Source organism: Malania oleifera, chromosome 10 (assembly GCF_029873635.1).
Source record: "Malania oleifera isolate guangnan ecotype guangnan chromosome 10, ASM2987363v1, whole genome shotgun sequence".
NCBI lineage: Eukaryota > Viridiplantae > Streptophyta > Magnoliopsida > Santalales > Ximeniaceae > Malania > Malania oleifera.
In genome coordinates this window covers 31,817,941-31,845,290 of record NC_080426.1, presented here as the reverse complement: position 1 = coordinate 31,845,290, position 27,350 = coordinate 31,817,941, and the positions used below count along the sequence as shown (strand labels likewise).

The 27,350-nt window shown below is 34.6% G+C and overlaps 1 protein-coding gene across 3 annotated transcripts in view; it reads left to right on the top strand.

Moving 5' to 3' along the window:
* Window positions 1-26,703, top strand: part of LOC131165711 (cytochrome c oxidase-assembly factor COX23, mitochondrial) — a 39,312-nt gene extending 12,609 nt beyond the window's left edge. The window contains exons 2-3 of one of the 3 annotated variants that reach the window (XM_058123720.1): window positions 10,733-10,809; window positions 26,346-26,703. In XM_058123720.1, the coding sequence (XP_057979703.1) occupies window positions 10,733-10,809; window positions 26,346-26,354 (86 nt within the window). In that variant the 3' untranslated portion in view covers window positions 26,355-26,703. Of the gene's footprint in view, window positions 1-10,732; window positions 11,843-26,345 lie in introns of those variants that run through there. The other 2 variants (XM_058123719.1, XM_058123718.1) reach the window with 2 other exon arrangements.
* Window positions 26,704-27,350: the final 647 nt, after the last annotated feature.

Genomic DNA, 27,350 nt, shown 5'->3' with positions numbered 1-27,350 from the left:
ATTTATATATTAATTAAATTATTAATTAAAATAAAATATTATTAAATTGTTAATTGGAAAAATATTCATAATTTAAATCAAAAATATTGGGTAAAAAATAATCATATATTATTTTATTATATATTATGACATATTTTGGTTATTTATGCAATATATATATATGAATTAATACTAAACTTATGACAAAAGTGAGTATCCAACCACTACTTATTTCATCAACACTTATAATTAGTACTTATTTTTAAATACACTCAAACACCACTTATGACTTTCAGCACTTTTTCAATTCAGCACTTATCATCAGCGCTTATTAATTTCAGCGTTTTTTTTTTTTAAAAAAATTTCTCTAAAAGTGGTTCCAAACGAACCCATATCTTTTGTGCCTTCCATTCCCAAATAAATACTTAATTTGATATGCCAATTAGGATACTTTGTAGTGATAATGGTAAGGAGCACTTCAATAACCGATTCAGTACCTATATGACTAATTCTGGTATGATCCATTAGTCTTCTTGTGCCCATACTCCATGACAAAATGGAGTTGCAGGGTAGAAAAACAAACATATTCTTGAAGTCACTTGTATCAAATGAATGTCCCCAAAGTTTTTTGGAGTGATGTTGTGCTTGCTCCCTCAGCAATAAAATGTCATCTTTTGTCCTTGATGGTAAAATTCCATATTTAGTTATCTTCCCTAAGGCTTCTTTGTTCTCCCTTCCTCCTCATATATTTGGCTGTGTGTCCTTTGTCCATCAGTTAACTACAGGAATGGATAAGTTGGATTCTCATGCTATCAAATTTATTTTTCTAGGGTATTCCTATACTCAAAGGGGATATCAATGTTATAGTCCTACTTTACATCGATTATTTGTCTCTGTTGATGCCACTTTTTTGAGTTTGCACCATACTACTTTGATTCCTTGAGTTCTGTTGACCTTGATGAATTCTTTCTTCTGCCTTGCCTTCCAGATCCAAACCTATTATCTGTGTTTAATCCTCCTACATCTTCATCCAGTTTAAGTCCTTCTCGTCGCTTGGATCATCCCAATTTGCAGGTATATGCACGACGACTCAAGGGAGAAGAGCCTCCTCCTGCTTCTACTATTGCGCCTCTAGTTCCCTTGTCAAATGATCTTATTTCCCATTATGTTGATATTCTTATAGCTATTCAGAAAGGTAAACGCACTTGTACCCAACATCCAATCTCCAGTTTTGCTTGTTTTGAAGCCCTATCCCATTCTAGGTGGAGGACTACAATGGTTGAAGAGATGCGTGAACTGAACTACATAATAATGATACTTGGGATTTGGTACCTCTTCCTCCTGATAAGTCTGTGGTTGGTTGTCACTAGGTGTGCAATGTGAAAGTCAATCCTTATGGTTTTGTGACTTGTTTGAAGGCCCGTCTTGTTGCTAATGGATATACTTAGGTGTACGGTTTGGATTATTCAGGCACATTATCTTTGGTCACTAAACTTGCCTCAGTACATTTGTTGATCTGTTTAGCCACCACTTGTCATTAGCATCTACATCAGCTAGATGTGAAGAATGCTTTCCTACATGGTGATCTTCATGAAGAGGTATCTATGGAGCAACCACCTAGGTTTGTTGCTTAGAGGAAGTGGGGCTCTATGTGTTAGCTTAAGAAATCCTTATATGGATTACAATAATCACCAAGAGCATAGTTTGCCCCCATTTTAGTCTTGTAGTACTTGAGTTTGGCCATCAACGGTATGCAATAGATTACTCTGTTTTTTATCGTCATACTCCATTTGGCAGGATTCTGCTTATTGTGTATGTGGATGACATTGTGATCACTGGTGATGATGATTGAGGCATCCAAGACTTAAGCTTTTCCTACAGAGTAAGTTTTAGACCAAGGACTTGGGACCATTGAAGTATTTCTTGGGTATAGAAGTATTGAGATCTCGTACAGGAATTATCTTGTCACAGAGGAAGTATGTTCTTGATCTTTTAGATGTGACAAGATTGTTGGGATCCAAACCTGTTGATACACCCATGAATCTTAATAGTAAGTTAGTGCCTGATATGGGTGATTTGTTGCCTAACCTAGCTTGGTACTGGAGACTTGTTGGAAAGTTGAATTATCTCACAATCACTCAACCAGATACATCCTTCGCAACAAATGTTGTGAGTCAATTTCTCGATTCCTTGATAATTCACATTTTGAGATATTTCAAAGGTGCATTGGGGAGAGGTTTCTTATATTAGGATCAAGATCATATTCATATTCAGGGATACACAAATGTAGATTGGGTCGAGTCACCTTCTGAGCGAAGATCCACAACTGGGTCTTGTATCTTTGTTAGTGGTAATTTGGTGTTTTGAAAAAGTAAGAAATAAACTGTGGTGACTAGGCCAAGTGCTGAGTCAGAGTATAGGGCTATGGCGCACACTACATGTGAACTTGTTTGGTTGAAGAACATGTTGAAAGAATTTGGTTTTCCACATTCTTAGCCTATGGAGTTGATGTGGGATAATCGAGTTGCTATTCAAATTACCTCCAATCTGGTTTTCCATGAGTGTACAAAGCACATTAAAGTTGATTGCCACTTTATTCAAGAGAAACTTGTACAAAAGCTCATTACAACCGCTCATGTGAAGTTTGAGTTTTAGCTTGTTGAGTTGTTCAATAAAGCCTTGGGAGGTGCTTTTGTGAAAATCATTTGTAGCAAGCGAGGAACATATGATATATATGCTCCAGCTTGAGGGGGAGTGTTAATGGTTATTTAGTCATTTAGCATTATCTTTATGTGTTGAGTTTTGTTAGCAATAGGTGTGAACTAGTAAGGCTAATATGGTCATTGGTATTGCACTTGACATATATTAAAAATAAAGGGAGAGACCTATCATTAACGTTAAGTCTTCCATTTTACCCAATTATTCAACAAATCCTAAGAAGAGGAGCTGTAAGAAGTCTCAGCATATGGGCTTTCTACTCCTTTTCATATTCAAGCTAGGAAAATCCAACTTGTAGGTTAGGAAGATTGGACCTCACTTGACATTGAGGAGATGTAATCTCCACGCGACTACTGGTTGATTGAATCTTGACCCAATGTGAAGAAGATGCATCAATTTTGATAACCTAGAAAACTTCTTGACCACCAGCCAACAATAACACTCCTCAACTTGGTACTAGGCTAATGGAATCCAGCTCCAAGGAGGTTGGCTTTTGTATGAATTTTAGGTAAGATCCCCCTCAACTCAATATAAGGGACTTAAGTTTTTGAATTGGCTCCAAGGAGAGTTTCTTGAATGAGGGTTAGGGAGAGAGGTTTTCAACCCAATCTTGGGGAGTCATTTTGACCTAGCATTCCAACCCCTCGTACTAAAGCTGTTAAGGAACCATCAAAATATAGGTTCCATTCTTTATTTTCGGTTGCTATGAGTACTAACTTTTTTGTGGAATTCTGATATGACCTAGTCACACTGATGGAAATTGAGTTAACAGATCAGCAAATTTTTTGGATCTAATCTCCCATGTTAGGATGATAGAAGTAACCAGCAAGCAGTAAAAATTGCCTAGTTGGATATCCTTTGTCTTGTGAAGGGAGACTTTGTATTTTTGTCACTGACAACAGATTTGTGGGCCAAGAGATTTTGTTGGAGTTCTTGAGCGGCAAAGACAAAGTGCTAGAGAATGTGTTTGGATGGATGAATGGTGTGATTCACTAGATGCAAAGTTCAACACAGGTCATAAATTGGGCATTCTTGCTTGCATTTCTTGTGCTAGTGGAGGCCCACAAAATTCCTAGAGCCTTATTGGGGAGGAATTTTATAGGTTTGGACATTAATGCTTGTCAAAAGCCATATTCCAAGGGAACATCATTCTTCAACAATTTTTGAACATTGTTGAAATCTTAGCCAACACCAAGATGAATCTTCTTATATGGGACACCTAGCTGATGAAGCTTTTGAGCTGCATTTGAGATGAAATTTTTGGGCTAGTTTTTAATTGGTTAGGGAGTTATTTCTGATGTGAATCACAAATCCCAAAGACTTCTTGATAAAACTCCAGTGTCATCCCCAACTTGTACTTACGTCAAAGACCCTCCTCAAGTGCTATAATGGTCTTCCTCTCCATTAGGCTTCACGACAATGCCATCAACGTATTTTTTTTTTTCATGATTTCATGCATCATGTCATTGAAAAGAGTAGTTATGGCCAGCTGATATGTTGCGCCTGCATTCTTAAAAGGCATAATTGTGAAGTAGAATTTCATCGCTGGAGTACAAAAGAAGCCATTATGATTTGATTGTATTAACTGAAGCCATTCATGAGTGAAAAAATTTTATGCTCTGCTGTATCTAGGCGTCACTGTTGAGGAGCTAGAAGTTATCTTTGGGACAAGCTTTTTGTTGTTGATATCCTTGAAATTCACATATACTCCAATTTGGCCATTCATTTTACCTATAACTATAATTTTCTTCCTAGACACAATGTTGACTATGCTTTGTGAATCCCACTAGATGTAACTTCTCAATCTATAGTTTAATTTGACCTTCTATCCCACCACAGAAGGCACGTTAGGGATGCTTTATCATCCTAGCGCCTAAAGCAACGTCTAGCCTATGCATCACTAATTTTCAATCAAATTTTGGCATCATTTCGTAAGTCCATGCAAAAATGTATCAGTACTCCTTGAGGAGTTTAATGCGTTTCTGGAATTTCATTGTTCAGTGATTCCTTTGCTATGAAAAGGGGCTGGAAGATTTGATTTCTTTTGCTATGTTGAGGATTCCTCCTAGAACAAACCCAACCCCAGTTGCACAGGGGGGAAACTCCTTCATTAGCTGTGAAATTTATTCTCATCTACATGAATGAAGTTTTTTATTTTTTATTTTTTATCTTCATGGCCTGGAATTCCCCCTCTTCATTTTTCCTTGTCTTTTTCTAGGCTTTTTGTTCTTGCAGTTCTTTCAATTTCTTCATATGAAGTGGAGTTGTACATCAGCTTGGCAAGCAACGATAGTTACTTATTCTTCTTCAAATTCATTAGAAGTTTGATTTCAGCCTAATGGACTTTCAGTGAATGGTGTTTTGTCATGCCGAGATAAAAACATCCTTTCCATTCAATCTTCCTTTTATGCTTGGTGAAGTGTGGAGAGAACAAGGCTATGATTATTGAGTCAATTAGGACAAGAGCACAAATCGTGTGAAATTTAATGGAAACCCTGATCGATCCCATCAAAAAGGTTAACTTCAAATAACCCAAAGCTTTGATGGAAGTATTATTTAGACCCTTGGATTGCCATGGATTGACTCACCAAGTGTTGATCTTTGGTAGTGGTGACCTTGAAGGTGGAAAGAGGCATAATATTTGTGGAGGTCCATTGTCAATTAGGGTACACAAGAGGCCGTCACTTATTCTTCAAATAGTGTGGGTTGTTGGGGTAGGAGACTTGGTGCATATGTCCACTCTAGTGAAGATTGTGGCATTCTCATGGCTTCTAGCCATTCTGGCTGTAGCTAGGGTAAATCAGTTGCATCCCCTAAACAGAGAGTTAGAAAGCAGAGCTAAAGCCTTAGTTGTGGCACTCGGATTCTTTAGAGAACCTAATTGATTAAAAAACTTCTAAAGTTGGAGGTCTTCATAAGGTTTATACCACAGGATCATCTTTTATCTCTTTAATTAGACTTCCCAATTGGTTGGATGTTCGAGCTGCTGAGATGGGCTCTTTGGCAAGGGTCTCAATGGAATACTGACTATGATATTGGTGTTGGTTTCCTGGTTATCAGGTAAGGAGATACTATAAACATCATTCCCTTTAATCAAGAGTTTTCCATCTTACGTGCTCCTTTAGAAGACTCTTATGAGGTGGCCAACAACCCTGTTAAAGTGGTGGTACTTTAGGTCTGCCTCATCTTTAATGTTGAGATGGCATTGAACGTTGGAGAGCTCAGTCACTCCATCCTTGTCCTATTCATTAACGAGGGTGTTTAAGTTTGTTCAAGACAAGTGGAAAAGCGGCAAAGGATTAGGTTTATCTTTGGGGCAACATTAATCCTTGTCTCCTTCTGGAATTTATACTCCCCACCTTGGACGGCATTTGTGCTTGGACCTCTGTTCCCAAATGGGCATTGTTACTTCTTCACTTTTGTTTTGATACTAGCCTGTGTAATGCATGGGGAATTTAAGCTTTATAGATGCTTTGAACAAAAAAATTGATAAATTAATAAAAACTCTTTCAGTCATTTCATCATTATACAAATCTCATCAAAAGGAGAAGGAGAAACCAGGGAATATAAAACTCTGATTTTAATAAAAATACATATATTCTACACAATGCAAATAGTCATTTCTCATTTTACATATTTTGTGCTAATATATATGTATATACATATATATTTTTCTCCTCTTTACATTATTCTATACTCTATAGTATTGATGTATGCATATGATAGTTTTATATTTTGGGAAGAAAAAAAAAATGGTCCCAAATTTCTCATAAGCTTGCATAAAACAATGTAAAATTAGATAAATATCATATAATTAAAGAGCTTTTCAAATAGATAAAAAATGCCCACATTCACACAATATTAAAAAAGAAAAATCACTAAGAAAAAAAAAACAAAAGTTTGTCAAGAATTCGGACTAATAAAGGGTGTAAGAAAGTATGTAAGAATCAATATTGAATATAGTACACTTGGTAGATGAAGATTTGGATGATCGCCGAAGTTGAAGTGCTACTGTGCTTTGGCTAAACATTAGTATATACTATACCAAAATTTCTTCTTGTGTTTCTAAATAAATGTGTTAAAATTTTGAGTGTTTAAAAGATTGTACTAAGAAAAGTATTGAAAATGTGCAATACAGATGTGATTATAATACGATTAAATGTAATTGAAGTGGAAACTAAAGAGACAAAAATATCAAATAGTCATGTAATTGTTTGAACATTGGTGGGGAAATAAAGAGTCCGGAATATTAAAAGAATCAAAAGAATTGAAATACTCGAATGAAAAGATGCTACATAGAAATGCAATATTAAGGGTCACATGGGGAACTTATTTTAAATTTTAAAAGAAGAAATATTTTAAAAAGTCATGTAAAATAAGTGTATTTTTAACTTAAGCCACATAAGATAGACATTATTCTCCTTTTATAGTACAGTAATTTGAGAATAATTTCAAAATGATAAATTAGATTTGGAAAAAGGGGAAGACCCATTTGGAAGTTGTGATAGTGAGAAGAAGAACCTTCTCTTTGTAAATGCTAGGTCCACATCTTTACCCTTGATATCCTGCACAGAGCTTCAAACCAATAGATTTAGATTTTTCAATCCACAAAAGAGAATTTGGTTGAAGCTGAGTGGGTGTCCTTGTTGGAAAATATTCTTATAGGTTAGAGCTTTTGAAATCAAGGTTTGAGGATATAAATAGTGAAAATGATAGTTTGGGAATTGGAATTTGAGAGATGGTGGTTGGGAGGTCAAAAGATTGGGAACAGGAATTGGAGAGACAGAGTTGACGCACATCACTAGAAGGGAAAGTGCAAAATCAAAGTGACAGTTCAATTTGCTTAGGGACATCAGTGTGAATGGGGATTAAATTTAAATAAATGTGTTTGTAAGGATATTATTGTCATTATGAAACTTGTTATAGGAGGACTATAGTGAAATACAATTTTGGATTTTTAGGGTAGTTTTAATGTTTTATTAGTTGATCCTTTTTGCGACCTCCATCAAAATGGAAAAAGATGGTAAATCCAAGTTCTCCTAGTGGAATCCATATCTAGATATACTCTGTACTCGGACATCCCTTTGGATGCACACTTTCACCTACGCCTTCTCTTTAATGACATCTAGTTATGTAGCACCCTTTCTTGGGGGCACTCAACATTGTCCATGAGATCTTCCCTAGTTTTCAAATACGCTTTCAAGGTCTATCAGTTGCCTTTTCTTAGGTGGAAAAGAACTTTTTGCAGACATCCTCCCATCTATCTCAATTTGTCAAGCACTTAGACCCATAGGCTCTCAATAACACTATTCGTAAAGTGTTCTTTGACATTGTTGGTTTATTGTAGCACTCAAACTTAGGATTCTTAGAGTTCGTAGTATCTAGGCTAGGCTTTAGAAGCAATCTGAGCCATATTTAGGAATTTGAAACCCGATCTAGAGGGGATGAAATCTCGTGGCTTTTGCTCGAAAATTTTATTCAATTTTTCCTTGTTAATATTTGAGGTGAAATTGGCAAGAGAATGAGTGAGGTTCAGTAAGGCGCATGAGATGAATTCTTAGGTTGGACTTATTGGAGGGAGTAGATGTCGAAGATTTGGCTAGATTTATCTCCTAAGAAGAGGACTTTTAATAAATAGTTAAAGGATTGGAGGGAGCTCTCTTGGTGCAAGGAGTATCATGATGTCCTTTAGAACTAGGATGAACAAGAGCGACTATAATTCCCACTTAGTGCAAAAATTACTAGTAGAGTTGGGATTGACCCTTCAAGCTATAAACCAAGTGTCATAAGTCAAGCTTGACGATGATCACTTGTCTTGTGCTGATTGACTGAGTAACCATCATGTAATGTAAATAGTTGTGTAAGGTTTGTTCTTTAAGTTGTATGGTGCCTTGGGGAAAAAGGGAGGTATGACTCCGTGCACATAATGATGCATGCGTTGTGCTAGAGTAGGAATTGTATAGAAAGCACTTTAGAGGAGGAGCAGTATTCATTACACATTGTAAAACTCTATACTTATTGTAAATGTGTTTAGCCTACTTGCTTCCTTAACTAAACAAATGTTGCCTTTGGAGGTGTAATAAGATGAATCATACCTCTTTACTCTTTACCACATGACTCTTGTGTTTAATTTTTTATTTACTTATTGGTTACCATGCATTTTGGGTTTTGATACCTGTGCACATCTTCATGTGTGAATCTGCTGCTATTAGTTAAGTTTGTGTGCTACAACTAGTGCTGCACAGCTGTGTTCGGCCTGTGACTCCAGGGTAGACATAGGAAAATTTTGGCAAATGGTGGTTTGGCACCACTTACTGATTAGTACTAAATTGGAAAAAGTTCTCATAATAGTATACTCAAGGTCTTAAATTTTGATTTTGACTAAATTTTCAATGCTACTAAAGTATGGAAATTTTTATGTTGATATTAGTTTCAATTTTGAAGTTGAAAAATGATATAAATATGCAATAAAGCATGAAATTCTTTTATGAAACTTTAGAAACTATTAATGGACATAATAATGCAAGATTTAAAACTAAAATATTATATATAAAATACATCAAGGACAGGTATGTGGTGTATAATGTGCAATAACTATAATATAATATGATATTAAACATTCTCAATTAATATAAATAAAAATTCATAAATCATATAAATATTATTTATTATTTAAATGCAGATAGTCTAGACGTAAATGGTAAAATAAAATGTTGTAGCTAATATTTAAGCTTAAATTTTTCATATATGTTGTAAAATTTGAATGCTATTCATATTCTTCTTGCAATAATCTCAAGTTCCAATAAGAAAAGAAGATAAATGAAGAGAGAAATTTCAATTTGAATTTTGAATCTCAGGTTTGAATTTCAAGGAAAATTCATTCTATAGTTATAATTTTGCTGAAATTTCACAATTTTGTTAAGTTTTGAGTGTTTCATAGATATTTCAAACAGACGAACGTTTATTGCCATTTCAATTTTGAGGGTCATGGTGTGCAGAAAACTTGATGGACATTTCAATAATTTCATTGAAATTTAAGATCATGAGCATACTATAAGTATATTGTTTGGCCCCTTATATGTTGCTGTAGGCATATCTGCGCTACTTCTCAGAAAACCTCTTATTTAAGAGGTTTCTAATTGGTACTTAGCTATACACTTTTCCTGTTAACAAATCAAATTAGACTTACTCGGTACATGTACTTATAAGTGATAAGTGATTAAAGTACGTACTCATGAGCTGTACCAGAATGATGCAAAGTATTTCGGTGGTCTTAGAGGACAATGAGCACCTTGCCTTAGGAAAAGTGGACATTTGCATCAGTTTTGTCATGTAGGTAGCAAAGTGTTTGGAGTCTTGCCACCAATGGTGAGTTCATTCAATTCCCCACATTCTTGATGTCTTAGGTGGTCGGTTGTGTGTAAGAGGCTTCCAGGTTGCTTGATTTCCTCTTCTGGTGACAATTTCTAATGCTTCTTAAAAACGTTTCATACTTTACGACAAATGTCCATAATTTTTAGAAAGAAAATTGAAATAAAAAATATGAAGTCAACATCAATATTTTTGTGCTTTTGAAGCCTGGAAATTTTGTTGATATTGAAATTTAAATCTTGCATGTCTCTTTTCTGTTAGCCTATTGAAACAATTTCCCCCACACCCACATTGGTCATTTCAAGAACCCTCTTTCACAAATATACATTGCAAATCTGTCACCACAATTTGGTTGATTTTAGTCAATGCACACACGAGTTTGATGTGGCAAATATCATACCAAAATACCAATACAGAGGAACGACATCACTTGGACAACGTCAGAATAGTAGAAAATTTTATGACCATAGATATAATCAAACAATACTCCTACAATTTATTTTTCTTTCGATTATTTTGTTTTACCTAATTCATTGTGCAATTTGGAGTATCTAGAATCTGCTACTTGCCTTGCTTTTGAAGGTTTGCTTTTAGTTACCTCTTCCTAAAAATTTCTTTCCATTATCTCCTTGGTCAAGTAATAATTCTAAGGTACACTTGGCAGGCCTAGAAGTGTTCAGAGAAGACAAGAGTAAATGTCAAGAACACTTCGACACTTACAAAGAATGCAAGAAAAAAGAGGTATTTAATCCTTTTGCTCATCCCTCTTATTTGTGGTTCATGTATTTATTTTGTTACATTGAAGTGTGATGAATCTGTATGATAAATCTGGATGACAAAAAGTTGAACCAGGATGCTGGTATTGGGTGGGATATAATCTGATTGCCATGCTGCTTTTCTGGGTGTGGGACTATATGTTTGAGTGGCTGATTACTATCGTTTTTTTGCTATTATGGTATGCCTTACGACTTGGTGTTCCCATTCCCCCTAGGTGTTTTTTTGGTGGTTTTTAGATGTTCTAATGATTTTAAGGAGTAGATTTTCGATCCCCAAGTTGCACAAGTGTTCTATGAAAGCTCTAAGACACTTATGCATGCATTTTATTCTTTTTAATTCTCTGCTATTTAGAAATAATATTAAATAAAATAGTTGAATTAGGGCTCTTTTTTGAAACTGCAATATTGTAATATGTACTATATTTTTTTTTTAAATTGTGTTAGTTTTTCTTGAAGAAGTATCAGAATAGCACCAAATAAGCAAACAAACTAATGTAGGATATTAACTTCTTGAATGCATTTTATATTTCTATTGAATTAGTAGAAAACTCTAATCAATTGTATCAGTGTGGTGTTTTCTTTTCTTTTTAATTTCTTTTTATTCCACAGAGGGAAGCTCGATTGGAACGTAATAGGAATCGGTCCTTATTTTCATGAGAATTTCCTTGGAGAACTGCTGCTAGTCGTGAAATGCTTGCTAAAGTTTAAATTATAGAGGTCATAGGGAATGCCGATTAGTCCTCTTTTGCTTAATATTAATAAAATCCTGCTCAAATCACAAAATGGAGTTCGATATCTTAATCAATTTCAGTTTTGTAGTGTAGGCGACTCTCATTGTTCCATTCTCTTTTTGCTCCCGTTTCTAATCATATTGTATTGGTTCAATGAGCTGAATTAAGGCTTCTGGTTTGAGATGTTTCTTAAGCTCAAGTCTGATTAAATCATGATTTTAAAATTCAGACCAAATGAAATCACTATGATTTGATTTGGTGTGTCAATTCATTGGTCCCTTGAAATCCAGGCAAAGCATTGAACTGGGGCATGATTCATTTGTCAAATAGGTAACATTGTATGATAGTATGCAAATGTTTTTCTCATGTGATAATAGTGCAGCAGCCCTTGTTTGAAACGTCTTAAAAAATAAGTATTTTAAAAAACTGAAAAAAAAAAATACTTGTATCAAAATAAGCAGTGTTTGGTTTGCAATTAAATGTTGGAATAGAAGTAGAGAATGATACAGTACTGAAAATGCTTCAAGACACATTAAAATGTCGTTTTCCTTAAAACATTATTTGCCCCTACCTGATTGGTGTGTATTGAGTCAGTAAATACGTTTCCAAGATACAATGAAACCCAGAATATAATTTGATATTAGTTTGCGTTATATACAAATGAAAACTAATCGCTAACACCCTTAGAATAATCTGAAAAAATTTTCTAGAATTTTATTAAAAAGATATAATTTGTGGAAGGTTTATATAAGAAAGAGAATGAGAGAATAATGAATTTTTTGTGTATTTCGTGAAGTTAAGTTTGTCTATTTATATACAGAATTATGCCTTTTTCGAAAGGTTGCACATGTTCAAATCGCGAAGTAGATTCGACCTGGTCACACCCGACGTTGACCTGGTCGAGCCAAGTCGCGCCCTAGTTGAGACTCTTGGAATTTCATGTTCAATCGATGGTACCATTGATCAAGTCACACCTGGTCACACCACTTAATCTTAAAAAATATAAGATTAATTTTTAACCATCTGATCATGATCAACTCTAATGAAGTGCTAAGTGCTTGTGTGCCAACTAAATGCACCACTAGCGCCCTAAAGCCGACGCCACACGTGCGCGCACGTGTGAGTGCTTGTGCGGACGGTGCTTCACACTGTCCAAGAGTGTACTAGAGTACACACTAGCACTATCTCTTAATCAAATTTAAGAGATTATTCCACCTTGACATTTATTAATGACCTTTCCTTTTTCACTTCTTCCAATGTGGGATAAACCCACATATCATTAAATGCTTTAAAAAATTCATCAAAAGAAGACTTTGAAAAACCCATAAAATCATATATTTAAAAAATATTTCAACATTCCCCTACTATTTTCAAAATATAGATGAAAAACAATTTATTCAGATAAGAGATAATTTATGCTTAATTAATGTGTTTTTAGAACTTGAACCTTCACTTAGTGAATATATATCAAAGTTAATCAGGATTACATAGTAGACAAACTTTGAACTAGCAATCCTCTTTTGATACATATCACAAAAATTATTAGATTTTTGGGTGTTACTAAAAGCCGACACGTGGACTGGCCTTGTGTCTATATCCCAATTTGATGAGTGCTCTAGAGATAAATCCATTTCTCATAGGAAGCGACATCACTTCCAACACTCATATAGGTAGGTTTATCAAAGGTATTCCTGTAATTAAAGTACCTCATAGAAACTGTTATGAACATATTAAGGGCCTAAGCTCAACCTTCACCTTTTCACATTATAGGTACAAAACACTATTTTCCTTTGGATGGATTATGTGACACATACATTTAGTGCTTTCAGTTACTGCATATGATGTACTTTGTTCATTGAACTCAAGAGTTTGAAAGTTTCAAGTGTTGAGTCGAGTTTCCATCATTGGTGACTATGGGTTATGAATTTAAGTCTCATACCCTTTGATGTTTTCCAGACCATGTCTCTTGCAAGACCTTTTGTTAATTGGTTAGCCAAATTTTGGCTTGATCTCACGAAATCTATAGTAATTACACCATCAGTAATTAACTGCCTCACATAACTATTTCTTAGGCCAATATGTCTGGACTTACCATTATATATATTACTATATGCCCGTGACAAAGTTGTTTCACCGTCACAATGTAAAGATATAGGTTGCATAGGTTTTGGCCGAACTGGAATTTCTAATAGCGAATTCCTGAGCCATTCTGCCTCTTTGCTTCAAGATGCTAAAACGACAAATTCTGATGCCATAGTGCAATCTGTTATAAGGCTTTGCTTCTTTGAACCCCAGAAGATTGCTCCTCTACCAAGGATGAATATCCACCCACCAGTTGATGTATGATCATTACGATCAGTGATCCAACTGGCATCTATGAATTCTTCTAAAACTGTAGGATATCCTTCATAATGCATGCCATAATTCATAGTATTTTTCAAATACTTTAACACTCTATATAGCATGCCAATGAATATCACTAGGATTACTAGTATATCAACTAACTTTGCACGATTATGCCATAAAGAAAGTGAATCAACAATATAAACAGAAACATTCACTTTATTAATATTAAGCTTAAACACACCCTCATACATATAGCATTTTCCCACAAAGACTCCACCATTGGAGAGTACAAATTTGTCAGATACAAACACTAACTTAAAGCCAAACTTATTAAGTAGGCTTCCAGAAACTAGATTCTTCCTAATTTCTGGTACATGGTATAAATCAGTGAGAATTAAACTTTTTCTAGAAGTAAATTTAAAAGTGACATCTCCTTTGCCTTTAACTATAGCAGTGGACGAATTTCCCATATAAAGAACATTGTCATCTTCTATTGATTCATACTATGAGAATGAACTCTTGTCGTTGCAAACATGTTTTGTTGCACCTGAGTCAATCCACCATGCCAAGTCATCTTCAACAGCATTGATTTCAGAAATCATTGCCACAAACTTGTTAGAGTTTGTTTCATCTTGCTTTTTCTTGAGAAGATGACATTCACTTTTTTAGTATCCAGGTTTTCCACAATGGAAGCATGAACTTTTCTTTTTCTTATTTTGATTCTTGATAGGATTGTACTTCCTCTTCAAATTCCCTTTTTTGGGATGTTCGGGTTGTTTAGAATTGCCTCCTTCCATCATATGCACTTTGGAAGTATGCTCTTCTACACCTTTTTGATTCTGCCTGAATACTTCCTCAACTTGGAAATGTTGGCCCAATTGTTCAAGAGACATCATCCTTCCTGTGCTTCAAAGATTTTCTAACATCTTTCCAGGATAGAGGTAACTTATCAATAATAGATGAAATAGAAATGCACTCATCCATTTTCATATTATGCTGCTTTAATTAATTAAGGATATGCATAATTTCATAAAACTACTCTACAATAGACCTATTATCAACCATGGTATAATTGAAAATTTTACCAGTCAAAAATTTCATACTAGTCACATCATTAGTGAAATATCTAGCCTCAAGTGCATCCCACAACTCCTTTGTAGTAGCCATATTCTAATATAGATCAAACAGATTTTGCAAATGTGGCCTTTGCATATATAATCATCTTGTTCCCATTTTAGTCTTGCACGTCCTTCAGTCAAAGTCTCATTCTCGTTCACAGCAGGTTTAGGGGTGGTCAGAATATACACCACTTTGAGACCCGCAAGAAGAAAGTGCATCTTTTTCTCCCAGCGCCTGAAATTGCTTCCATCGAATCATTCAAGTTTGACAAAATCCACAGCAAATTCCCTCAAGGTTGAAAAACCTGTCATTTCGCGTAATAACATTTTAAGATTGTAGGAATAGAAGTAGAGAATGTTGTAGTACTAAAAATGCTTCAAGGTACGTTACAATATTGTTTTCCTTAAAACGTTATTTGCTCCCACTAGATTGGTGTGTATTAAGTCAGTATATACGTTTTCAGGATACAATGAAGTTTAGAATATAATCTGATATCAGTTTGCGTTATACATAGACGAAAACTGATCACTAACACCCTTAGAATAATCTGAATAAATTTTCCGGAATTCTATTTCTGTGGATAATAGAATCCAAATTTTAAAAAGATATAATTTGTGGAAAGTTTATGTAAGAAAAAGAATAAGAGAATAATGAATTTTTTGTGTATTTCGTGGAGTTAATTCTGCCTATTTATAGATAGAATTATGCCTTTTTTCCGAAAGGTTGCATCTGTTCAAATCGCGAAGCAGATTTGCCCTGATCGAGCCCTTGGTCGAGACTCTCGGGATTTCATGTTCAGTCAATGGTACCATCAACCAAGTCGCACCTGGTCGACTAAGTGTTAAGTGCTTGTGCGCCAACTAAATCCCCCACTAGCGCCCTACAACCCACTCCACACACGCGCATGCGGATGGTGTTTCGCACCGTCCTAGGGTGCATTAGAGTACACACTAGTACTATCTCTTAATCAATTTTAAGAGATTATTCTACCTTGTCATTTATTAATGACATTTCTTTTTCCACTTTTTCCAATGTGGGATAAACCCACATAACATTAAATAGTTTAGAAAATTCATCAAAAGAAAACTTTGAAAACCCCATAAAATCATATATTTAGAAAACATTTCAACATTAAATAGATACTTATTTCAAAAAATCTTTTTCAAACTATTTGTTATAGGAAAATAAGTATTTTTTTTTTTATAAAAAAGTATTTATTTCAAGAAGTATTTATAATAAGTAATCTTAGTATTTTTTTTACAAGTACTTTTCGAAAAATATTCTTTATGAGTAGCTCAAAACCATCCCTTAGAAGGTAATTTTCTCACGAACATAATCTTAAAGTAATTAAAAACATGGGTCATTCAATCAAAAAAAAAAAAATGTTTAAAGTAACAAAGACAAAATACCCAAGTTCATCTATGTCTTAATTTCCCTTATTTTTTTAACAGAAAAAGCATAAATCTAATATTTGGAATACAGACCATGAGAAAAAAATTATCACTAAAATTATCTCTACTACAATTTCTCCTGTCCCACAATTATTCTCATCTTCCAAGGTCATGAAATTGGTAAATATATGCCATATTAAGCAAAATGTAAACAATTAGTGATTTATAAATGAAGAAACACCAAACTAGATATTGAAAATATGTAGCATTTGAATGAGTAAACTATTAAGAGTGGGGTCAAACACAATTTTTTGGGCTCTAGACATAGTTGCACAACAAGAGACAATTTATCTTTCACCCACATATCCCGATATCTATAAAAAAAAGGTCGTTAGCAAATCGAATGTAATATACGTCTTGTTTTCTGCACATAGACAGGACAAACATAGATAAGCAATGAAGGACTACATTGGTAGGAATAGGAAATAAAACTTCTACCATGAAAGGGCTTTTTCGGGTTAAGAAGGTGTGAAAGCGTCTTTTTCTCTAGTTGGAACACGATAGTAAAAGGACAACAAAGAAAACTTCTACCATGCCAAAGATTACTTGTAAATTTATCCTTCTTAACATGATTAATTTGAACCGAGACCTTCAAAAAGTCTATATTCCTATAGGACGCAATCAAATACAATAAAATTAGGGACAAAGGGGTCAAGCAATGAGTAAGAACACTATTAATGTTTGAGTACTCTAATAACACATTGTAATACTCTAATGAACCTTTTTTCTCCCTTGCTAACTCTAATTTTTTTAAATATATATATTTTTTGCTTCATTATTGTATTCAATATTAATTGTACACATACAAACTTTTTTAACTTAGCATAACACAAAATGTTTATACTACTCATAATAGTGCTTGTCTTTTACCAATAAAAATTGTTGCAAAGTGAGAAATAGTTTTATTCAATAATTTGATATATTCAATTGCACGCCATCAATTTAGGTATTGACTAGCATCAAATAAAGTCATTTGTAACATATAAGTGATATCAAACTCATGAACGCTTACACAATGTTCTTAAAAAATAGAAGTATTTTTAGATCATTGAATATGTTAAAGAATAAAAAAAATGGGTTTTAAATTCTTATTGCGCATAAAAGATGTGTTTAATTCATGTATAGGTACTTGTTTATGCTTGTTTATAAAATAGGAATCACCAAAGCGTACATATGTAATAAATTTTAGAAAATTTTCATTTCTTAAGCTAATATTAAATATATATATATATATATATATTTTTAAAAGTAATTTTGTTAACAAGGAAAAAAAAAAAAAAAGAGATGAAGTAAAATATACTCCTAAAGTTTGAGAAGCAAAATTTATTAAAATGTGGTAAGCTAAAACAATTTGGGTGAACAAGGGTTATTGTGATTACATGCATGCAATGCAATTCATAATCACAAATGTATGCTCCTATTTTTTCAATAATCAAAATATGGAGGGACACTTATATTACTTCGGGCCAATAAGTAAGAATTTTATTTGGTGACAAGTTTCATGCCTTTCATTTTAGGCAAGGTAAAATATTGTTTTTTTTTATAATTAAAAACTATTATTAAAAAATACTAACAAAGGCAACAAATTGAATTTAAGTTGGCAAGAAAACTTAAATGCTTTCTATGAGCATAGAAAAGTTAATCTAAAGGTTGAACATATTAAACGTATGACTTATTCATATAAAGAAGTTGCTCACTTTCATACCTTCAATTTAGTTTTTCATTGTAGAACAATTTCTTTTCTTTCTTTATTTTTTTGCCCATAGAATCATTCATTGATAAGATAAATTGGAGAAAAGGTTACTTCAATATGGTTGCATTCTTATTAATAATTATTGGCACTAAAAATCAATCATTGATTTCTATGGAGTATATCATTGGCAATCAACTACAATAAGGGGGGGGGGGGGGGGACTTAGGCCTCTAGTGTCATCCTTAATTGTAGTTATATTCATAATTGTAACCAAATGTCTTATCATGTAGGCTAAATAGCCCATTGAATTTAACATTATCGGTGATTATGTCCCTTTATATATCTCATTAATGTTTTTGAGGGTTATATTTCCTTTATTTTTGGGAAGACCCAAAGGTTACTCATTCTGCCCATTCTCCCTCTTTCTTCACTTCTCTCTTTTTTAGGTGACCTTATTTCTTAGGCACTTTCTATGGTTACTACCTTAGAGGGTGGCTTGCTCTTTAAATCTATTTGCCAAGATTACCACCTCAAGAGGTGGCCTTCTATTTGCGTAGGTTACCACATCGAAATATGGTTTGTTCTTCAATGTTATTTACTAAATAGGTCTATTTGGCCTTTTTCATTTGGTCATTTTGCCAAATAGCCACTCAAAATCATTAAGTGGATAGGTTATTTATGCATGCCAATATGCATGAACTAATGTTCTACTAGAGAACTTTCATCAAGCATCTTGCAAGCACAATGTTATGCTCGGTATCACGATCTCACATCGAATGTATACTAATGAAATTACTCTAACGAGGACGTCAAAAATCAAAGGGAGAGGCTATAACAGTCTCACATCGGACGTGTATTAGGAAGATCTTGGATTTAGAAGGATGGTTTGAACTCCAGCTATGTGAGGTGCATTTTATACGATAAATTTGTGAGGTCAGTCGGCCAAAACGGGCAATACCTCACCAGAGTTGGACCCAAAACTATTATATTTGGTATCCGAACCACCTTGAGAGCACTATCATGTGAGTGGATCCACCCTCAGGGTACTATCATATAAGTAGATCATACACAGAAGTGTAAGTCACTCTAACGAGGATGTTAGAAATTGGACAAGGGAGTCCATTACGATCTCACATTAGATGTGTACTAGGGATATCACTCTAACGAGGATGTCAGAAATTGGACAGGAGAGTTTACCACGATCACACATCGGATGTGTACTAGGGAGATCTTGAGCTTATAAGGATGATTTGAACTCCAATTATATGAGATACCTTTATAGTACAAATCCGTGAAACCAATAGATCTCACATTAGATGTGTACTAGGGATATCACTTTGACGAGGATGTTAGAAATCGGACAGGAGAGTCTGTCATGATCACACATCAGATGTGTACTAGAGAGATCTTGGGCTTATAAGGATGATTTGAACTCCAATTATATGAGACACCTTTATAGGACAAAATTCAAGAAACCAATAGGTTAAAGCAAACAATATCTCATCAGAGTTGAACCCAAGACCATTACACTAGATCCCTTACTCTAAATAGGTAGCATATCGGCCCTTTGCCTCTCATGCAACTTCTTAGTTAAGCTTTTAAACAAACATTTAATGAGCATATACATTTATTATGAAAATATAAAAAAAAATTAAAAAAATGAAGAATGTAACTGAGAGTTACGAGGAAATCATGACTTCGAGCTCTCTCCCACTTCCACACAATACACGAAGAGTTTCTTCATGGTATAAAGGTGATTAATATGACTAGTCTCTCTCTCTCTCCACCAATTTCACTCTTGATAAAAAATGGTGAGTGTGATGGTCGGTTTTTTTTTTCCAACCTAATCACAATGATTGCTATGTGGTAAGCATGCTCATCTTACTTAACACATCATTATGTTAATATCAAAATTTGAGTTTCAACCAAAAAAAAAAAAGAAGTTAGGCTATCTCCATTGACCCCTAGAGGACTTCACAATAAATATCCCCACAATAAGAGATCATTGATATTATGTGGAGGTTGTCCCTTCATTTCTCTCCTTATTACTTGCACTGAGGGGTTGTACCTCTTCATATTTTTCATTAAAAAATTTTGGGGTTATATCCCTTTTATTTTTGGAAAGACCCCAAGGGTTACCTTTTTTTTATTTGTCACCAATCCAATCAATGTGTTCCTAGCCAACTTATGGGCAAGCCAAATTTCTATTGGTGAGGGAGAACTTGCAAGTGAAAGTTCTTCCCACTTTAAAACTTTAAATTTTAAAGTTTAAAAACTCACAAGTTTTAAATTTTTCTTGAGGATTTAAAAAATTTTATAAACTTTCTTATGCGTTTGATTTTTAAGATATTTATGTTGCTTTATTAATTTATCATCAAGCCTAAGAAGAGATTATAAATATCATGAAAATCAAATATTTAAGATAGTATCTCAAGTAGGTTTTTTGTCCTAATTCATAAAACTAAGAGGATACTAATAATAATTTAGACATACATATAAAGGGTGCAAAAACTAATACTTAAAATAGGATATAAACGACTTCATAAATGGTATAAAAGTCCTATGAAAAGAAATTAAATGGTTATATTTCATGAATAGGGACGATGTGATTTGGTTATGGTCCTACAATACCAGTTCATTCAAACACGTGTGCGAACCACATATTGAGTGATTTCAAATAAATTGGGTTTCTTGCGAAACATTAAACATTGCACGCAACCTCAATCTACAATCAAACTCCTTATACTTAGCAACCCATAATATTGGATTAGACTGTACAACGTCGAAGTCATGGTGGGTTCGAGCATGATAAATCCACATTGCAACTATCAACTAATCCTTCAACCTGAAGAGCTTCCCCTTACCGAGCTTGAACGACTCATCCCAACAAGTTACTTGTATAGGAAGCTCCTCTTCACATGACAAATCTGCAGCATCAATATCGATTTGAGCGTACATTGGAGGTTCATCCATAAACTAAGCATTGTAGATGACATCATTCGTTTCACATGGGGGTTGGTTCACATCATCGGTGAACTCATTTAACCCTTCAACGGTTTCCTGTTCGTACATTTCTTCATCTTCTTAATAAATATCATTTGTAATATTCATATCCTCATTTAACGCAACGTGTGCAATGGCTAACAACGATCCCAGACCTTCAGCAGGATCTTCTGCGCGACCTCCCTGTTCATTGGTGTAATAAATAGGGATTCATACGTCGGCAGCTCGAATGATGATCCCAGGCCTTCAATCAAATCCATTGAAGACATCCACCAAACTCCACACTCGTGTATGGTTTAATACAGCCAGACTTAGTCATTTCATAATGACGTGTTTGTTGGGTGTGTTCTTCCACTTTAGCCACATGTTCGGTAGGCATCTCTGTCTACCTATCCGCAGCAACACCTATTTGAGGAATGGTCTCCACATATAACTGTACAGTTATATGTGTCACGCATGAGTTGTGTGCATCCAACACAATGCACAGACCATAGTCATTTGTTACAGGAACAATCTCATAGAATATTGTATAATTGAACCACATATAGGGTATCTTGCGATCACCTGCAATGCATATTGGTTTTGATCAATATGCAAGTATTTGTATATCTTCACATACAATTTGTTTAATTTACCCCTATTGTCAATTTGAATTGCTCAAATAGGCTTAGTACTATAACTAACACCTTCTACTCCAATAATAATTCCTTCCCCCTCCCCCATGTACAACAACACAGTCATTAGAACACTACTTGAGTTTCCTGTCATTTAGACCGACCTTCAAGAAATAGTAAGACCTGTGAAAAACAAAAATGTATATAAAAGCACATGGTATAACACCTCATTATTATGTTTATTTGACATATCATTAATATTTATTTTTTAATTTTTACATATGTTGTAATAAAATTTTATAGTTTGCGTGACTATGCATGAAAGATGATTCAAGTTTTGGATGAAAAAGAAAATGAATTTTGTCGTTTAATTCGATGATTCAAAAATAGTTGGCCTACTGAATTGAGATTTAGTGACTAGGTTAGGTTGCAATATATATGGGTGTTTTGAAGATTATCATACCAAGGAGATCAAATTTTTCCCACCACCTTTCGGTGTAAAATACATTCAACTTTGACTTAGGGGCACACACTTTTAACACAACTTACAATCAGCCAACAACTTTTGACTTAGAGGCACACAACTTTTCACAAAGTAGCTACAAGTTACATGTGATGGGATGGAGATAGATTGAGGTTGATGTAATCCTCATCGGTTATTTCTCCATGTATGGGATGATGATATGTGGGTGTGATGAAGGGGTCATCATCTGTTTCCATTGGATCCTGAGAATCTGGCAAAGGGTAAGGTGGTTGCTTAGGAGCTGGTAATATGTCTGGAATGGCATGGAGGATCTCAGGACAGAACTTAAAATCATTCATTTCATAGAGGAAATTGAAGAGTGGGAGCTTGTAATTTGGCCATGAGTTGGGAAAATCATGTAGAGTATCTCATTCATATGCACTGTTCTGTGACCAAAGGAGATTCCTTGCTGAGTTGTAGAAATACGGTATGTGTACGATGAAGACACTATGAACAGTGGATGCGATATGTGGTTCAAGCTTCTAAAAGTTGTGATTTCCCATGAGATTTGTCAACTTTTTTCTCTAAGTGAGAAGTGGGTCGAACCATTGAAAAAAAGTCCATAGCAGAGAGCCTTGATTAGCTGGATCATGGAGATGAGCATAGGTTTCCCGTAGAGGTATGAATACAACATGGACCTGTAAAATAGAAACATACCACATATACCATATATTGTTAGTATCAAAAGATGAAGGCTTGATGATGTATGGATTGAGGGAAGGATAAGATGGAAAGGTGAGGTGGTGGCTTATCCTGTTAGCATAAGATCTGAAATGGGTAATGGCAAGAATTTTTAACTGGGCTGAGTTTAGATTCTGTGAAGGGATTTCAGGAGGGAAAAACATATGATTAGAAGCACTTAGATGAAGGATTTCTGAGGTAGAGGAGGAGGTCATGAAGATCAAAGGGATGGCTCGATGGCTTGATATTAGGAAAGAAGTTTTGCGAGGGCGAGAGAGCATGTCAGATAGAACATTGTGGACGCCTTTTATATGTTTCACAGAGAAATCATATCTTAACCTGAGAATTTGTGGATCAGGAAGAATCTTATTTTTGAATTCAAGCATGTCGGGAAAAGATGAATTGTCCATTTCAATGGTGAAATGTTTAGTTCTGACATAAAATTCAAATTTCTAAATCCCATTTTTTACCGCAAGAATTTCTTTGAAGACTGTGTGATAATGCTTCTGTGAATCCTTGAATTTCCCACTGGCGTATCCGCAATAGGACGTTCTTTTTTCTTTTTCTTCAAGTAATAATGCTCCCCAGTAATGGTCATTGGCATCAGTCTGGAGGATAAGAAATCCCATGGACGGAATAGTAAAGGGCGGTGGATTATCTGCAGCTTTTTTGATATGTTGGACAGCCTTTGTCTGGTCAGGGCCCCATGGGGGCAGCTTTTTCTTCAAGAGCCTTGACAGGGTACTGGTAAAGTGACTAGCATATGGGATAAAATCTCTAACATAGTTGATTATGCCAAGAAACTGTTGGATCTGCTTTACCCATAGACCGTCATCGAGAAATTGCAATAATTCTCTGGCAAGGTGGGGTCCTGAATGAATGGTGTCCTGTGATATTTCCATTCCTAGAAAATCAATCTCACATTGGTCAATCATGCTTTTCTTTTCTAAAAGCATTATCCCATATTGTGATGCCAGCTGTTGGAAATGCTGAAGGAGATGATAATGATCAGTTTGGGACTTTAAGAATAATAAAATATCATTAATGCATATCAGAGTACTATGAAGTATAGGGTTAAAGATTCTGGTTATTGCTTTTTGAAACAGTGATGGAGCAATCTTCAAGTCAAAGGGTAATACAGTCCATTGAAATTGTTCATTCGGAATGCAGAAGGCAGTTTTGTATCTATCATCCGGATGGATCTCAAGTTGCCAAGAAGCACCTTTTAGATCAAACTTGGAGAATATTGTTGCTTCAGCAAGATGAACAAACTGTGTTCTGGCCTTTGGAATAGGGAACTTATCATCCCTAATGACAGTGTTAAGAGGTTTATAATCAATAACCAATTGTTTCTTTCCTCTAACCTTTTCTGACCTTTTTTCAACATAAAAAGTTTGACAAGCCCAAGATGAGCTAGTTGGCTCAATCAATCCTTGTTTAAGTAAAGATTGGCATTCTTCTATGGTGAGCTTAAGGTCTGAAGGAGTCATCCCTAGATGAGTGGCCTTAGTTGGACTAACATCTTCATTTAGTTTAAAAGGAATATGAATCAAAAAGTCTGGATTTTTCCAGAGAGGATGATCATGGATGAACTGATCATGTCTTTCAGCACATAATCTCAAAAGCTTTTCTTGGATGGGTCGAAAATCTGGAGAGGAATAAGAAAGAGAATAGATTTTGTTTATCGAAGTGAAGGGTTTGTATTCTCTTTTGAATTTGATTCCTGAAGAAGAATCCTTAAGGATTTTGAAAGACAGTAGACATCCCATCTGAGAAGAACATCTTTTTGAGGAAGTGGGCTACCAATAACATGAGTCCAAATGATGCAATTAGGAAGGAGTTTAATCCTAATTTTCTTTTTGGAAATTAAAGAAGTGGTAAAAATCTGATCATTTGCAGCTCTGAAAAATTGAGTATGGGGAGACCAACAATCAGAAGGTAGGACTTTAGGATCAACCATGGTCCTATGAGAACCAGTATCAATATATGCAATGGCAGATATAGGTTTACCATATTTTTTAGTGAGAAGCTGGATTTTGAGGACTTATTTGTTCAAAATTGAGCAAAGTTTGAACAGTAAAAATTTCTTCTGAATAAGATTCTTCTGAATCAGTGAGGACAAGGACAGTTTCCATAGTCATTTCTTTTTGTTCTGATAGGATAGATTCAATATCAGCCTTAAGATCTTCAGATTGCAATTGTTTGGCCAATTTTGCAAATTTTGCTCTATTTTCGAGACATTGTTTTGCATAATGACATTTCTTCTTGCAAATAAAACATCGAGGAGATTTGTTATAGCCATGTTTTGACTTTTTCTTGAAGAACCTAAATTGCTTTGATTTCCTCAAACCCCTTTTGGATTTATCAAAGCTGATTTCTTTGAAATGTTTTTTCTTCTTGGTATTGCAGATGCAATCTTTTTCTTTGCATTTGATCTGAAGATAAGGCTTTTTGCATTATTTTGTAAACTTATGATTCTATTTCAACATCTTTGAGAACAACTTATGTGTATCACATAGTTTTTCAAGAGCAAAAAGGGCTAACTCGTGAATTTTTCCAATAAAGATTTCGTTGAGTGATTGTGAGAGAGATGAAATCTTTCTTTGCAGTTCTAGCTGGATATCTTTTGGTAAAGAATTAATATAAACTTATTTGAGATTTTCATCATTAAAACCACCAAGAAGATAATATCGCCTGGACATTCTTTGATAATGGAAATCAAGATCTTTTCTCTTCAAGGAGCAGCATCTCATTTCAAAATACTTGTAACGACCTGCTTATCTTATCATCTGGTAAAACATATTTAATAATAAAGTCAATCCGAACCCGTGGGTAATGGAGACACACCTAACACTCACAGCGGAAACCTAAGTAGCAATAAATATGATTCACATTCTTATAACCACAAAAGTACATAATACGAGAGCCTACTACATTCCCAAAATATTGTGTTTATATACAATCTCCAAAAATAAAAATATACATATACACATATCTAGGAATCCACAACACAATTCTACCATTCTTAGATCAAAACTTACCCTCCAAGTAGGGTATTATCACACTATCTCAACAGCAGTCTCGATTCGCCGGTCTTTCTGGGTTTCCTGAAAATTTATTTAAGTTCGGGGGTGAGACACTTCTCAGTAAGGGAAAATAAACTAAATACAGTTGTGTGGCAACATGAATATTTAATGCTGATATAGATATACAGTACATTTTGCATACCAGAAAACATTAATCATTTAATAACTGCATAAATATATACTTTCATATTTCTGATAAATCATATTGTTCATAAACTGTCTGGTATAGCTAATAATACTGAAAATTTACCCAGGATGTATAGCTAGCTGATATCATGTATTATCCCACATGACGGGTTGTGCAGCCCGAAGGTCGGACTCGACAATGGCTAGCCGACTACTGCCGAGTCAAAAACATCTGTAAGTACGATGGGCCCGCCACACCTTGGTCCGGACTGCCTAGTGGACGTCTACAACTTTACATTGAAAGTCGTATCGACTATCCATCTCCCACCCCCTTGTGGGGCGGTTAGCACAAGTCTGAACATAGTAATCTAATCTGTATAGCTACAGTACCGTGCTTCTGTAACTGAACTGAACTATCATCTGGGTTCTAATAACATATAATACATGATAATATACTTGTCTAACATAAATAGATTGATAGTGTGACGCCCTGGATTTCGTACTATTTTTTTCCATAAATAATAAAAAAATACAATAATTAATTATTCACTCGTCATCAACCACATCCATAAATCGACCACGTCAACAACCCTATTACCATTCAGATGACCCAACCCGCATTGGGTATCGGGTAAAGAGTTATTTTATTTATACAACCTAATAGCAGAAGACAGTATATTTATAACATCCACAATACAATACCCATAGTATCAACATACATAAATACACAATACTATCTTATATCCAAAAACAATATAACCCTAGGGAATCACACCTCCTTAGTCCAAACTCACCTTGTATATCAGGGTCCCAGCTCCCTATGATCACAGAGCTTTATCACCCGATCTATCCCTGTTCCTTGAAAAAAATTTAGATAATTTGAGTGAGACACATTTCAGTAAGAAGGAATAAATTATTTACAGTGTGTGACCATATGAGTTCAGTTATAACATGCTTTACTTTTCAAAATAACATTTCACCTGAGAAAATACACTGGAAAATATATTCTCATAGTCATATAAATATATAACACAAGCTTTTATAAGCTTTAAAATCATTTCTCAAAATTAATCATTCCAACACATATTTACCTGCGAAATTCTTGAGAATAGGGAAGATTACCGGCCCATACA